This window comes from Mustelus asterias, chromosome 1 (genome assembly GCF_964213995.1).
Source record: "Mustelus asterias chromosome 1, sMusAst1.hap1.1, whole genome shotgun sequence".
Lineage (NCBI taxonomy): Eukaryota > Metazoa > Chordata > Chondrichthyes > Carcharhiniformes > Triakidae > Mustelus > Mustelus asterias.
Window position 1 is genome coordinate 59,273,851 of NC_135801.1, and position 15,234 is coordinate 59,289,084.

The window sequence follows — 15,234 nt, forward strand, 5'->3', positions numbered from 1 at the left end:
AGTGTGTTAAAGTGGATTGGGGACTGGCTATCCGACAGGAAGCAAAGAGTCGGAATAAATGGGTGTTTTTCCGGTTGGAGGAAGGTAACTAGTGGCGTGCCGCAGGGATCGGTACTCGGGCCGCAACTATTTACCATTTATATAGATGATCTGGAGGAGGGGACGGAGTGTAGGGTAACGAAGTTTGCAGACGACACAAAGATAAGTGGAAAAGTGAATCGTGTGGAGGACGGAGAAGATCTGCAGAGAGATTTGGACAGGCTGAGTGAGTGGGCGAGGATATGGCAAATGGAGTATAACGTTGAGAAATGCGAGGTTATACACTTTGGAGGAAATAATAACAAATGGGATTACTATCTCAATGGAAACAAATTAAAACATGCTACCGTGCAAAGGGACCTGGGGGTCCTTGTGCATGAGACGCAAAAGCCCAGTCTGCAGGTACAACAGGTGATCAAGAAGGCAAATGGGATGTTAGCCTATATTGCGAAGGGGATAGAATATAAAAGCAGGGATGTCTTGATGCACCTGTACAGGGCATTGGTGAGGCCGCAGCTGGAATACTGTGTGCAGTATTGGTCCCCTTATATGAGGAAGGATATATTGGCATTGGAGGGAGTGCAGAGAAGGTTCACCAGGTTGATACCGGAGATGAGGGGTTTGGATTATGAGGAGAGGCTGAGGAGATTGGGTTTGTACTCGTTGGAGTTTAGAAGGATGAGGGGGGATCTTATGGAGACTTATAAGATAATGCGGGGGCTGGATAGGGTGGAGGCGGAGAGATTCTTTCCACTTAGTAAGGAAGTTAAAACTAGAGGACACAGCCTCAAAATAAAGGGGGGTCGGTTTAAGACAGAGTTGAGGAGGAACTTCTTCTCCCAGAGGGTGGTGAATCTCTGGAATTCTCTGCCCACTGAGGTGGTGGAGGCTACCTCGCTGAATATGTTTAAAGCGCGGATGGATGGATTCCTGATCGGTAAGGGAATTAAGGGTTATGGGGATCAGGCGGGTAAGTGGTACTGATCCACGTCAGATCAGCCATGATCTTATTGAATGGCGGGGCAGGCTCGAGGGGCTAGATGGCCTACTCCTGCTCCTATTTCTTATGTTCTTATGTTCTTATGAAGACAGACACAAAATACCAATTCAACGTTTCTGCCATTTCTTTGTTTTCCATTATTAATTCCCCAAACTCACTCTAGAGCACCAACAATTGCTTGAGTTACTTTTGTTCTATTTAAGTACTTGTAGAAACTCTTACTGTTTTTATATTTCTAGCTAGCTTTCTCTCATACTTTTCTTTGAAGTCAGTTTTTGCTGGTTCTTAAATTAGGCCAATCTTCTGACCTACACCTTACCTTGGAAATTCATACAATATTTCAATCTGATACTATCCTTAACTTTCTTACTTAGACACAGATGATGCATCCTTCTCACAGAGGGGCGGTATGGTGGCACAGTGGTTAGCACTACTGCCTCATAGCTCCAGGGATCCAGGTCCAATTCCGGCCTCGGGTGCGTGTGGAGTTTGCACATTCTCCGTGTCTGCGTGGGTTTCCTCCGGGTGCTCTGGTTTCCTCCCACAGTCCAAAGATGTGCGGGTTAGGTTGATTGGCTATGCTAAATTAATTGCCCCTTAGTGTCAGGGGGATCAGCAGGGTAAATAAATAGGGTTATGGGGATAGGCCTGGGTGGGATTGTTGTTGCTGCAGGCTTGATGGACCAAATGGCCTCCTTCTGCACTGTAGGGATTCTAAGATTCAATGAACAGTCTTTCTTCCTCAATGGATGAATCAGGCATGACTGAGCCCACTGCTTACTTGACGAAGTTTTTCATATCCCAAAGCATTTGCATGGTCAGCCCTCATTTTAATAGAGTTATTAAGCTACTTAAAATATTAAGCAGCACTCCAATTGCAGGGGAAAGAGTAGGAAGTCCAGAGGCCCAACTGTCTAACCTAGCCAGCAGTTCACTTTTAAGGAGGGCCAGGACATTTGGCAGCATGACACGGAAAATAGTGGAAGATCATGAAACAACTGTTGAGATTTTTTTGGAGGTAAAGGAAGACTGTTCGTGCTCTTCCTGCTGCCTGTCAATAAAATCTTGTTTCTTGGCCTTGTTCTAATGACACCCAGTGATCCCTCTGGGGATGCTGTTTCGTTGTGTTCCATTTAGGGCCTGTCTGGCATATGCCAAGTAACCTATTTCAAGGCTCCCTCCAAAATTGTAGTCAGCTTGAAATGGTGGGAAGTTGGCAGTAAATTCCTTTTATAATTTTCATCTAACTGTCAATCTATTCTTGAAATTAGCGGCCAGGCTCATGCCGGACAGGAACATTACTAATATCTTTAAATCAGGACCCCGTGAAATTCTTACAACCACAATACAATTTTGCCAAGCACATAGAGATTGTATGTGCAAATTTTGCCAGAACTTAATTCAGGTGGAGGTGGGAAGGTGGCAGGGTTCTGGTACACCACCATGTCACCTAACTACATGCACTTCCCACTTCTAAGCTCGCCACCAGAAAGAGCTGAAGATTCTGTCTAAGAGGTCTGTTTGGTGGAGATGTGAAAGTAATTAAAATGTCATTTTTTTATAAAGTAGCTGAAAGAGTTGTTAATGCTTTAGCAAAATGTTTCCTCAAAGAGAAGAAGATATGAAAAAGTCTGGTGCAAGAAAGGGCATCAAGTCATGCTTGATTATCCTTTCGGACTCTCTCTAAAGGCGGGGTACAGAAGATTCCAAGTGATGGGGTATCCTTAGAAGTCTTATTCATTTCTGGAATATTGCCGGTTAGGCCAGCAATTATTGCATATCCCTAATTGTCCTTGAGAAGGTGATGGTGGGCTGCCTTCTTGAACTGCTGCAGACCATATGGTGCATGCTGTTATGAAGGAGTGCCAGGATTTTGACTTAGCAACATGAAGGAATGGCAATATAGTTCCAAGTTAGGGTGGTTGTGCTGCTTGGAGGGGAACTTGGCAACATTCCAATGCCTCTGCTGCCCTTGTCCTTCTAGATGGTAGCAGTCAAGGGTTCAGAAGTTGCTGAAGGAGCCTTGGTGACTTGCTATTTTGCAGATTGTAGTTGGTACACATTGTTGCCACTGTGCATTGGTAGGTGGAGCGTATGAATGTTGAAGAGGTTGGTGTGCCGATCAAGCTGGTTACTTTGTCCTCGATGGTATTGAATTTCTTGAGTGTTGCTGGAGCTGCACGACAGACAGTTACCTGCAGATCCGACCAAAGAACACACCCGTCAACTCAACAGACAGATCAAGACCTTTGATCCAGACCTTCAGAGCACCCTCCGTGCTCTCATCCCACGTACTCCCTGCGTTGGAGATCTCTACAGCGTCCCGAAGATACACAAGGCCAACATACCCGGCCGTTCCATCGTATCAGGCAATGGGACCCTATGTGAGAACCTCTCCGGCTATGTCGAGACCCTGAAACCCCCAGCTTCAGTCACAACACTATGGACTTCCTACAGAAACTCAGCACACATGGAGCAGTTGAACCAGGAGCACTCCTCGTCACAATGGATGTCTCGGCACTCTACACCAGCATCCACCACGATGATGGCATTGCTGCAACTGCCTCAGTACTCAACGCCGACAACTGCCAATCTCCAGAGGCAATTCTACAACTCATCTGCTTCATCCTGGACCACAACATCTTCACCTTCAACAACCAGTTCTTCATCCAGACACACGGAACAGCCATGGGGACAAAATTCGCACCTCAATATGCCAACATCTTCATGCACAGGTTCGAACAAGACCTCTTCACCGCACAGGACCTTCAACCGATGCTATACACTAGATACATCGATGACATTTTCTTCCTTTGGACTCATGGCGAACAATCACTGAAACAACTATATGATGACATCAACAAGTTCCATCCCACCATCAGACTCACCATGGACTACTCTCCGGAATCGGTTGCATTCTTGGACACACGCTTCTCCATCAAGGACGGTCACCTCAGCACTTCACTGTTCCGCAAGCCCACGGATAACCTCACGATGCTCCACTTCTCCAGCTTCCACCCTAAACACATTAAAGAAACCATCCCCTACGGACAAGCCCTCCATATACACAGGATCTGCTCAGATGAGAAGGATCGTAACAGACACCTGCAGATGCTTAAAGACACCCTCATAAGAATAGGATATGGCGCTCAACTCATCAATCGATAGTTCTGACGCGCCACAGCGAAAAACCGCACCGACCTCCTCAGAAGACAAACACACACGGCGGACAGAGTACCCTTCGTCGTCCAGTACTTCCCCGGAATGGAAAAGCTACAACATCTTCTCCGGAGCCTTCAACATGTCATCGATGAAGACGAACATCTCGCCAAGGCCATCCCCACACCCCCACTTCTTGCCTTCAAACAACCACACAACCTCAAACAGACCATTGTCCGCAGCAAAGTACCCAACCTTCAGGAGAACAGTGACCACGACACCACACAACCCTGCCACAGCAATCTCTGCAAGATGTGCCGGATCATCGACAGGGATGCCATCATCTCACGTGAGAATACCATCCACCAGGTACACGGTACATACTCTTGCAACTTGGCCAACGTTGTCTACCTGATACGCTGCAGGAAAGGTTGTCCCGAGGCATGGTACATTGACGAGACCATGCAGACGCTACGACAACGGATGAATGAACACCGCTCGACAATCACCAGGCAGGAGTGTTCCCTTCCAGTCAGGGAACACTTCAGCAGTCACGGGAATTCAGCCTCTGATCTTCGGGTAAGCATTCTCCAAGGCAGCCTTCACGACACACAACGCAGAATCGTCGAGCAGAAACTGATAGCCAAGTTCCACAAACGAGGACGGCCTCAACCGGGATCTTGGGTTCATGTCACACTATCTGTAACCCCCACGACTAGCCTGGACTTGCAAAATCCCACTAACTGCCCTGGCTGGAGACAATACACATCTCTTTAACCTGTGCTTAACCCTCTCTCCACTCGCATTGTCTGTACCTTTAAGACTTGATTACCTGTAAAGACACGCATTCCAACCATTATCTTGTAATTGAGTTTGTGTCTATATATGCCCTGTTTGTGAACACAACTCCTCACTCACCTGATGAAGGAGCGTGTGCTACCAAATAAACCTGTTGGACTTTAACCTGGTGTTGTAAGACTTCTTACTGTGTTTACCCCAGTCCAACGCCGGCATCTCCACATCATGCTGCACTCCTCCAGGCAAGTGAGGAGTATTCCCTTGTAGATTGTGGACAGAGTTTGAGGAGTAGGGAGGTGAATTACTCACAGCAGGATCCCAGATTCTGACTTGCTCCGGTAACCACAGTATTTATATGGTTGATCCAGTTCAGTTTCTGGTCAATGGGAACTAGGATGTTGTAAGACGTCTCACAACACCTGGTTAAAGTCCAACAGGTTTATTTGGTAGCACAAGCCACAAGCTTTCGGAGCGCTGCCCCTTCATCAGGTGAGTGGGAGTTGTGTTCACAAGCAGGGCATATAAAGACACAAACTCAATTTACAAAATAATGGTTGGAATGTGAGTCTTTACAGGTAATCAAGTCTTAAAGGTACAGACAATGTGAGTGGAGAGAGGGTTAAGCACAGGTTAAAGAGATGTGTATTGTCTCCAGCCAGGGCAGTTAGTGAGATTTTGCAAGCCCAGGCAAGTCGTGGGGGTTGCAAATAGTGTAAAATGAACCCAAGATCCCGGTTGAGGCCGTCCTCATGTGTGCGGAACTTGGCTATCAGTCTCTGCTCAGCGACTCTGCGTTGTTGTGTGTCGTGAAGGCCGCCTTGGAGAACGCTAACCCGAAAATCAGAGGCTGAATGCCCGTGACCGCTGAAGTGTTCCCCAACAGGAAGATGCCTGGCGATTGTCGAGCGGTGTTCATTCATCCGTTGTTGTAGCGTCTGCATGGTCTCGTCAATGTACCATGCCTCGGGACATCCTTTCCTGCAGCATCTCAGGTCGATCCGGCACGTCTTGCAGAGGTTGCTGTGGCAGGGTTGTGGTGTCGTGGTCACGGTTCTCCTGAAGGCTAGGTAGTTTACTGCGGACAATGGTCTGTTTGAGGTTGTGTGGTTGTTTGAAGGCAAGAAGTGGGGGTGTGGGATTGGCCTTGGTGAGATGTTTGTATTCATCAATGACATGTTGAAGGCTCCGGAGAAGATGTCGTAGCTTCTCCGCTCTGGGGAAATACTGGATGACGAAGGGTACTCTGTCCACTGTGTCCCGTGTTTGTCTTCTGAGGAGGTCGGTGCGGTCTTTCGCTGTGGCGCGTCGTAACTGTCGTTCGATGAGTCGAGCGCCATATCCTGTTCTTATGAGGGCATCTTTCAGCGTCTGGAAGTGTCTTTTGCGATCCTCCTCATCTGAGCAGATCCTGTGTATACGGAGGGCTTGTCCGTAGGGGATGGCTTCTTTAATGTGTTTAGGGTGGAAGCTGGAGAAGTGGAGCATCATGAGGTTACCTGTGGGCTTGTGGTACAGTGAAGTGCTGAGGTGACCGTCCTTGATGGAGATGCGTGTGTCCAAGAATGCAACCGATTCCGGAGAGTAGTCCATGGTGAGTCTGATGGTGGGATGGAACTTGTTGATGTCATCATATAGTTGTTTCATTGATTGTTCACCATGAGTCCAAAGGAAGAAAATGTCATCGATGTATCTAGTGTATAGCATCGGTTGAAGGTCCTGTGCGGTGAAGAGGTCTTGTTTGAACCTGTGCATGAAGATGTTGGCATATTGAGGTGTGAATTTGGTCCCCATGGCTGTTCCGTGTGTCTGGATGAAGAACTGGTTGTTGAAGGAAAGGATTCAGGAAAAGATGCCCCGAGGCATGGTACATTGGGGAGAGCATGCAGACGCTACGACAACGGATGAATGAACACCGCTCGACAATCACCAGGCAAGACTGTTCTCTTCCTGTGGGGGAGCACTTCAGCAGTCACGGGCATTCAGCCTCTGATCTTCGGGTAAGTGTTCTCCAAGGCGGCCTTCACAACACAAGACAACGCAGAGTTGCTGAGCAGAGACTGATAGACAAATTCCACACACATGAGGACGGCCTCAACCGGGATCTTGGGTTCATGTCACACTATCTGTAACCCCCACGACTTGCCTGGACTTGCAAAATCTCACTAACTGTCCTGGCTGGTGACAATACACATCTCTTTAACCTGTGCTTAACCCTCTCTCCACTCACATTGTCTGTACCTTTAAGACTTGATTACCTGTAAAGATTCGCATTCCAATCATTATTTTGTAAATTGAGTTTGTGTCTTTATGTGCCCTGTTTGTGAACAGAACTCCCACTTACCTGGTGAAGGGGCAGCGCTCAGAAAGCTTGTGTGGCTTTTGCTACCAAATAAACCTGTTGGACTTTAACCTGATGTTGTGAGACTTCTTACTGTGTTTACCCCAGTCCAACACCGGCATCTCCACATCATGACTAGGATGTTGACAGTCTGTTTCTCGCTCACCTTGTGTGAAGAAGAGTATTTTATTTCTTACCTCATATAAATCCCAATCAATAAAAGCACTCTGCCCAGAGCAGGCATTTTCAGTCAGTGTGGTCGTTGTCACAACAAACAAGACGCATCTTATTGCACATTGCGCGAAGGATTGACGCCCGCGCGCAACACCCAGAGCCCCGCCCCGCCCCGCCCGCAACACCCAGAGCCCCGCCCCGCCCGCCGCCCCGCGCGCAACACCCAGAGCCCCGCCCCGCCCCGCCCGCAACACCCAGAGCCCCGCCCCGCGCGCAACACCCAGAGCCACGCCCCGCCCGCCGCCCCGCGCGCAACACCCAGAGCCCCGCCCCGCCCCGCCCGCAACACCCAGAGCCACGCCCCGCCCGCCGCCCCGCGCGCAACACCCAGAGCCCCGCCCGCCGCCCCGCGCGCAACACCCAGAGCCCCGCCCGCCGCCCCGCGCGCAACACCCAGAGCCCCGCCCCGCCCGCCGCCTCGCGCGCAACACCCAGAGCCCCGTCCCGCCCGCCGCCCCGCGCGCAACACCCAGAGCCCCGCCCGCGAACAACACCCAAAGCCCCGCCAACACCCAGAGCCCCGCCCGCGAACAACACCCAAAGCCCCGCCCAACACCCAGAGCCCCGCCCCGCCCGCGCGCCGCCCGCGCGCCGCCCCGCGCCCAACACCCAAAACCCCGCCCAACACCCAGAGCCCCGCCCGCCCGCGAACAACACCCAAAGCCCCGCCCAACACCCAGAGCCCCGCCCAACACCCAGAGCCCCGCCCCGCCCGCGCGCCGCCCCGCCCGCGCACCGCCCCGCCCGCGCACCGCCCCGCGCCCAACACCCAAAACCCCGCCCAACACCCAGGGCCCCGCGCCGCCCGCGCAGAGCCCCGCGCCGCGCAGCCTGCTAACTGTGGCAGCGAGACCGCGCGCGCGCGCGCGCGCGAGCGAGCCCGAGTGTCGGGGAAGGGAAGCTGAGTGCGCGCGCGGTGTCGGAGGCGCGAGCGGAGGCGCTCTCTCTCTCTCTCTCTGTGAGGGGACGTTGAGCAGCATGGCGGGGCTGTGTACACAGGCGGCTCGGCGCTGCTGCCACCGGGCTCAATGGATAAAGTTAGTGTTGGGCGTCCTGCAGCTCATTTCACCCAGCTTTCGACAAGGGACGTCCGCAGCACAAGGTCTGGGAATTATGTCTGTGTGATACCGTTTCGTCTTCTGAGTGTTTTTTTTTAAAGCCCCCCCCCCACCCCCCGATGTTAAATGTTTGTGAAGCCTGTAGTTTGACAGGGTGTATGTTGAGCCATGAACACGCTTCTCCTCTGGTGACCCACAGCAACGTGCTCTCAGTCCCCCCCCACCCCCTCTCCCACTCGTGGCTCCAAACCTCAACACTGGGGTTCACGCTGTCGCAGTTATTTAGTTGTTGTTTTAAGTCTGAAGTATAATTATTTACTATTCCTTTCCGCGTTCTTCGTGTCGAAGCCGTTTCGCTTTCACTAAAAAAGATGTATATATTTTTTCCAATAGCACTTGCCGAAAGCCCCAAGGTAGTGGAGCTGTGGCAGGCAGAGGAGGGAGATGTGTTAATCCCCACTCAGGTGAGAAATTTGGAATAAAGTCTCCAGTTATATTCATAACATTGTTTGTTTGGGAAGCGGGAATTCCCCGCAGCCAGGTGTCAAATTCTATTTTGTGTGTTTTTTTGGTTAATATGTGATCAAGATGACCTCCCATAGTAACAATAACTCTGTCTTGCTGATGGTAAGAGCTAATTAATTATTTAGAGGTGTAATCGAAGCGTGCATACCAACTTATTTCTACTCCAGCATTTCTCCAGCTGGCTGAGCTATCAAACATTATAATACACCTACTTTCATCAATATAAACTTGCCAACATTCATTGTTCTGCTTTGGCATCACTAAAATTCTGTTTCTTTATGTCTTGTTAACAGGAAGGTTATTTTTAAAATAAGGAACACAGATCATTAGTATTACTCCACTTAGCTGATTTGCATTTTTTTCACTTGTGAAAGTTCATCAGATAACTGAATCAGATGGTTACAAACTCCAGTGACGGATGCCTTAATCTAGTTTCTGGTGTACAAATCTGCATTCCATTTTTTATTTGTACAGTTAAGTGTTGTGAATTTGCAAATGAATTAATTTTAAAGGGTTCTGTTTAACCACTTGTTCAACAAATACTTTTTCTATCATAGTATACCTTGATCATGTTGACATTGTAGCTTCGGACAGCATTGCAGTAGCTTTAATTGAAAGAGGTGAACTTGTGAAGAAATTAACGTCGTAACAAAGCTTGTAAACTATGTCTGAATTCACAAACAAAATTAGCTGTAATAGACCCGCCTACTTGGCAACGCGCACACAATTCTGGAGCAGTACTTTAACTTTTTCCTGTGTGTATACACAACCATACGTCAGTGTGGCCTAAGGCCCGCTGAATACTTTTTGTGAGTAGCCTTCCTTCTCATCAGCCTTTACCAAACTAGAGCATTGATAATTTCTCCCTTTGTAAAATCTTTGACTTTTCTTAACAGAATAATGGCCCAGAATTTGTTAATGCCCTTGAGTTGGTGTGTTTGCCAAGTTGCTGGAAGTGAGTGTTAGTGGGTTGAAACGGGCATCTGGGACATACGGATGAATGATAGGCTTAGCAGTTTATTCCCTTAAGCAATGATCTTTAAAGTTTATTTATTAGTGTCACAAGTAGGCTTACATTAACACTGTGATGAAGTTATGAAAATCCCCTAGTCACCACACTCCGACACCAGTTTGAGTACTCTGATGGAGTGGCGGCATGGTGGCACAATGGTTAGCACTGCAGCTTCACAGAGCCAGGGACCTGGGTTTGATTCACGGTTTGGGTCACTGTGTGGAGTTTGCATGTTCTCCCTGTGTCTGCGTGGGTTTCCTCCGGGTGTTCTGGTTTCCTCCCACAGTCGGAAAGACGTGCTGGTTAGGTGCATTGACCAAAACAGGTGCCTGAGTGTGGCAACTAGGGGAATTTCACAGTAACTTCATTGCAGTGTTAATGTAAACCTTACTTGTGACTAATAAATAAACTTAAAGAATTTAGCATGGCCAATGCACCTAACCCGCACATCTTTGGACTGTGGGAGGAAACCAGACCACCCGGAGGAAATCCATGCAGATATGGAGAGAACATGCAAATTCCACACAGGCAGTGACCCAAACCAGGAATCGAACCCGGGTCCCTGGCTCTGTGAGTCAGCAGCAGTAATTACTGTGCCACCCTATAAGGGTAGAGAATGAAATGAATGATAAAGTAGGACTGAGTCAGCAAAGCTTTGTCAAGGGGAGGTCATGTCTGACAAATCTGTTAGAGTTCTTTGAGGAGGTAACAAGGAAGTTAGGTAAAGGAGAACCAGTGGACGTGATTTGTTTAGATTTCCAGAATGTCTTTGACAACATGCTGCATAGGAGACTGTTAAATAAGTTAAGTGCCCATGGTGTTAAGGGTACATCCTGGCATGGATAGAGGATTGGCTGACTGGCAGAAGGCAGAGAGGGGGGATAAAGGGGTCTTTGTCAGGATGGCAGCCGGTGACTAGTGGTGTGCCTCGGGGGTCGGTGCTGGGACCACAACTTCACGATATACATTAACGATTTGGAAGAAGGAACTGAAGGCACTGTTGCTAAGTTTGCAGATGATACAAAGATATGTAGAGGGACAGGCAGTATTGAGGAAGCAGGAGGGCTGCAGAAGGACTTGGACAGGTTAGGAGAGTGGGCAAGGAAGTGGCAGATGGAATACAATGTGGAAAAAAGTGAGGTTATGCAAGTTGGAAGGAGGAGTGGAGGCATAGACCATTTTCTAAATGGGAAAATGCTTAGGAAATCAGAAACACAAAGAGACTTGGGATTCATTGTTCAAGATTCTCTTAAGGTTAACGTGCAGGTTCGGTTGGCAATTAGGAAGGCAAATGCATTATTAGCATTCATGTCGAGAGGGCTAGAATACAAGAGCAGAGATGTACTTCTGAGGTTGTATAAGGCTCTGGTCTGACCCCATTTGGAGTATTGTGAACAGCTTTGGGCCCCATTATCTAAAGAAGGATGTGCTGGCCTTGGAAAGGGTTCAGAGGAGCTTTACAAGAATGATCCCTGGAATGAAAAGCTTGTCGTATGAGGAACGATTGAGGACTCTGGGTCTGGACTCGTTGGAGTTTAGAAGGATGAGGGGGGATCTTATTGAAACTTGCAGGATACTGTGAGGCCCAGATAGATTGGGTGTGGAGAGGATGTTTCCACTAGTAGGAAAAACTAGAACCAGAGGGCACAACCTCAGGCTAAAGGGACAATCCTTTAAAACAGAGATGAGGAGGAATTTCTTCAGCCAGAGAATCTGTGGAACTCTTTGCCACAGAAGGCTGTGGAGGCCAGGTCATTTAGTGTCTTTAAGACAGAGATAGATAGGTTCTTGATTAATAAAGGGTTATGGGGAAAAGGCAGGAGAATGGGGATGATAAAAATATCAGCTATGATTGAATGATGGACCAGACTCGATAGGCCGAGTGGCCTAATTCTGCTCCTATGTCTTATGGAGAATGACAGTGAAGGAAATGGTGAGTTAGTCAAATTAGGTACAGAGGGAAAGAAAAATTGGGTTGAGAAAAGGTTAGAAACTTGAAAAACAAAGAACAATTTACCTACAAGTATGAGTTGTTTAATTTCTGGGTTCGAGAGGTTGAATGGCATTGCAGGAACACAAATCTCATTCGTTGAGTAACTGTTATGTGCTATCCCTAACTCTCCAGTGATTTTTAACGGTGCAAATGCAGTAATATGTGAATGGACAGGGAAGTTGAGGGTGAGTTCTCATTATTGCAAGGGTACAGACAAAATGCTTAAATTGCCCAGTAATTTGTAGTTATTTGTAGATTGTGATATATATCTCTTACCATAGATTGATAGGTTATTTACAAATCAACAATGTGCATTAAACAGTGTGCATTATTTTATTCGCAAATTCTGGATCTTTATCTTCGTGGCAATGTCTTTTGAAGACAGAAAAACTGTTCTGATGTGGCCATTCACAAGTACTTGTTGAGTGCTCTGTCATTGTTTTGTGTTAGCAAGCCCCTTCACTGGTTTGCATTTTTTTTGTAGAAATTGTATTCTCTTTTTAATTTCCCTTAAAACATTCATTAATGGCATGACCTTGCACGAGAAATATATGTTTCCTCATTGTTGCTTAGGGTTTGAGTTTAATATCTTCAGTTGAAACCTGAGTGCTTATTGTACTTCTACAATATTTTATGATTATATTACATTATAATCAATTTGATCTAATTTACGCATTCAAATCTTTTGGATTATGTCCGTTCGCCCTGCATGAACCTATCTCAAAGAGAGTATTTTTTTTCACCAGCTTGCAGTGTCTGTGGGTCTGTTGGCCGGTTTGGGGAAATCTAAGGTCATTGATTGTTGACAGCTACAGTGATTCCTGATCTGTGTGAGATGTGCCCTTGTGTGTTAATAAGACATGTTGTTTAGTTTGTTTTAGTTTTGAGATCAGTGGTTGTGATGATTTCTTCTGACAAACGTGGTGCAATCTCATCTTCAGATGGGCGAGATTAGGCTCGGGTTTATGGGTAATGGTAGGTTTATTTCCCTTGTGTTAATGGTTATTGTGCAGAGATAACTACATCCTGTGACAATCTAACATGCTGCACTTTGATGCGAGCACTGTATAACATTAGTAATGTCATGTGATATATTTCAACATGGATAGCCCCACTGGCTATAATAACTCATCAGGCTTGGTGAGTCTTTGGACGACTGAGGAGCCCACTTCTGGATCCACAAGTTCTTCCATGGGGGCAGGTTGTGCAGGGGAGTGGAATTCGCAGCCCTGGGTTGACTTCCCTCTTCTTCCTCTGCCGCTGCTGTTCTGCTCGCTGAGTATGATGCAGCTTGTGCTTCGATGGACTAGTTGAAGCCATGCTGAGCAGTCAGCAGCCGCCTTCTCCCAGTCAGTGGTGTTATTGGTTCAGGATGGCCTTGAACCTATCTTTGTATCTTTTCCTTTGGCCAATGGAGAGCTGGGAGAAGAGAACCTGCCAAGGGAGGTGGTTTCTGGGCATCTGAACACAATGATCCGTCCATTGGAGTTTGGTTCCACAGGAACAGGGCTTTGATGCTGGTAGATGCAGCTTCACGGGTGATTCTAGCTTTGGCCTGGCGATCCTCCATTTGATCCCCAGAATTCAAAGCACTCACTGCTGATGGAAGATCTCAATGATCTTAATATGGCATTGATAGACAGTCCAGGTTTTGCTACAGTAGAGAAGGGTGGTCAACGTAACCAGGACTCTTGATTTCCAAAGGTCCCTGTTATTAAAGACACATTGGCGCAACTTGAAGAAGGCAGCGCTGGCACACTTAATAGTCTTGGGATGGTAACAAACTTCAGTGAGCAACCCAAGTGTTAGAGGATGATCCAATGAGCTTCATGCCTTGGTCAGGTTGATGGTGAGGAACAATTCTTAGTTTTGCTCCAGGCATTTTTCTTGGATTGCCTGGCCACAAAGACCATCTCCACAGTACATCACAATGGTCAGAAGCCACACTGGGTTTCTGGGAAGCTCTTTGTGACAGGATGAAGGTGGTTCAGAAGCATATGGGCTTCTTATCCGTGATGGACAGGAGGGAAATCCTCCTATAGTTTTTGTAAGTAGATTTATCTTCCTCCTTGTGAATAGTAATAATTCTTGAGATCATAGGGGAAATTTATTGGTAATTCAGATTTTAGAAGCCAAGCTGGTAAAGTTGAAGTTGTTAAAGTTGCAATTTGCGTTTATATAGAGACTTTAGTGGTGGAGAGCATTCCAAAGTGCTTCACAGGATGGTTACCAAATAATATTTCACACTAAGCTATGATGTATTAGGACAAGTGACGGAAAGCTTGGTTGAAGTGGTAGATTTTAAGAAGCATCTTAAAGAAGAGAGAGGTGGAGAGGGAATTCCAGAGCTTAGCAAGGCCTATCATCGTTCCACTATTGTATATGTGAGGGGTGCAGAGATCTCAGGAGGGACTGGAGGTGATTACAAAGGAGTGGTGAGATCATGGAGGGATTTGGAAATGAGGATAAGACTATTAAATTTTTACTAGGGATAAAAGGATCAAAAGTGAAGGTGATGATTTGATCGATCATATTGGTAGCTGCAGAAATGTCATGGTGAATGGAGGGCCAAACGCTCATCAGTTTGGAGTTTGAAAGTTTTAAGTGACTTGAACCCCACCCCTGGCCAGAGGTGGACCTGAAGGAACTGGACTGGGAAGGGATAGAGTTATATGGGTGGAGAGTGATACAAGGAACCGATCAGAGATTACCTTATCTTTGAAACAGTGGAAATAAAGAGGACATTTGAGTGGCAAGATCGAGGGGATGGCTGCGAATGTGGGTATATGGAGGGAAAGACTCTGGGAGGAAAGGAGGACAATAAACTTGAAAAAGAGGGGGCAGAATGAGTTTGAGATATAAGCTGAAATCACTTGTTACAAATGTGTAGAGACAGATAACTTTAAAAAAGAGTTGAATTTCCAGTAATCAACTTGAAAGAATTGCATGGCAAAATTTAAGTTTTATGACTTTATTTCCACAAACTAAAATCAACATTGTCTAAACATTACTTGGCAGGCAACCAATACTCAACTACAGGAAAAATGTTGCTGTCTTAACTCGACCAATAATCCCACG

At 47.2% G+C, this 15,234-nt stretch overlaps 1 protein-coding gene across 6 annotated transcripts in view; it reads left to right on the plus strand.

The window, feature by feature from the left end:
• Positions 1-8,429: 8,429 nt before the first annotated feature.
• tmem131l (transmembrane 131 like) overlaps positions 8,430-15,234 on the plus strand; it is a 167,015-nt gene continuing 160,210 nt past the window's right edge. For 5 of the 6 annotated variants that reach the window (XM_078212840.1, XM_078212861.1, XM_078212851.1 and 2 more), the window contains exons 1-2: positions 8,443-8,670; positions 9,020-9,090. In XM_078212840.1, the coding sequence (XP_078068966.1) occupies positions 8,547-8,670; positions 9,020-9,090 (195 nt within the window). In that variant the 5' untranslated portion in view covers positions 8,443-8,546. Of the gene's footprint in view, positions 8,671-9,019; positions 9,091-15,234 lie in introns of all 6 variants that reach the window. The other variant, XM_078212869.1, reaches the window with a different exon arrangement.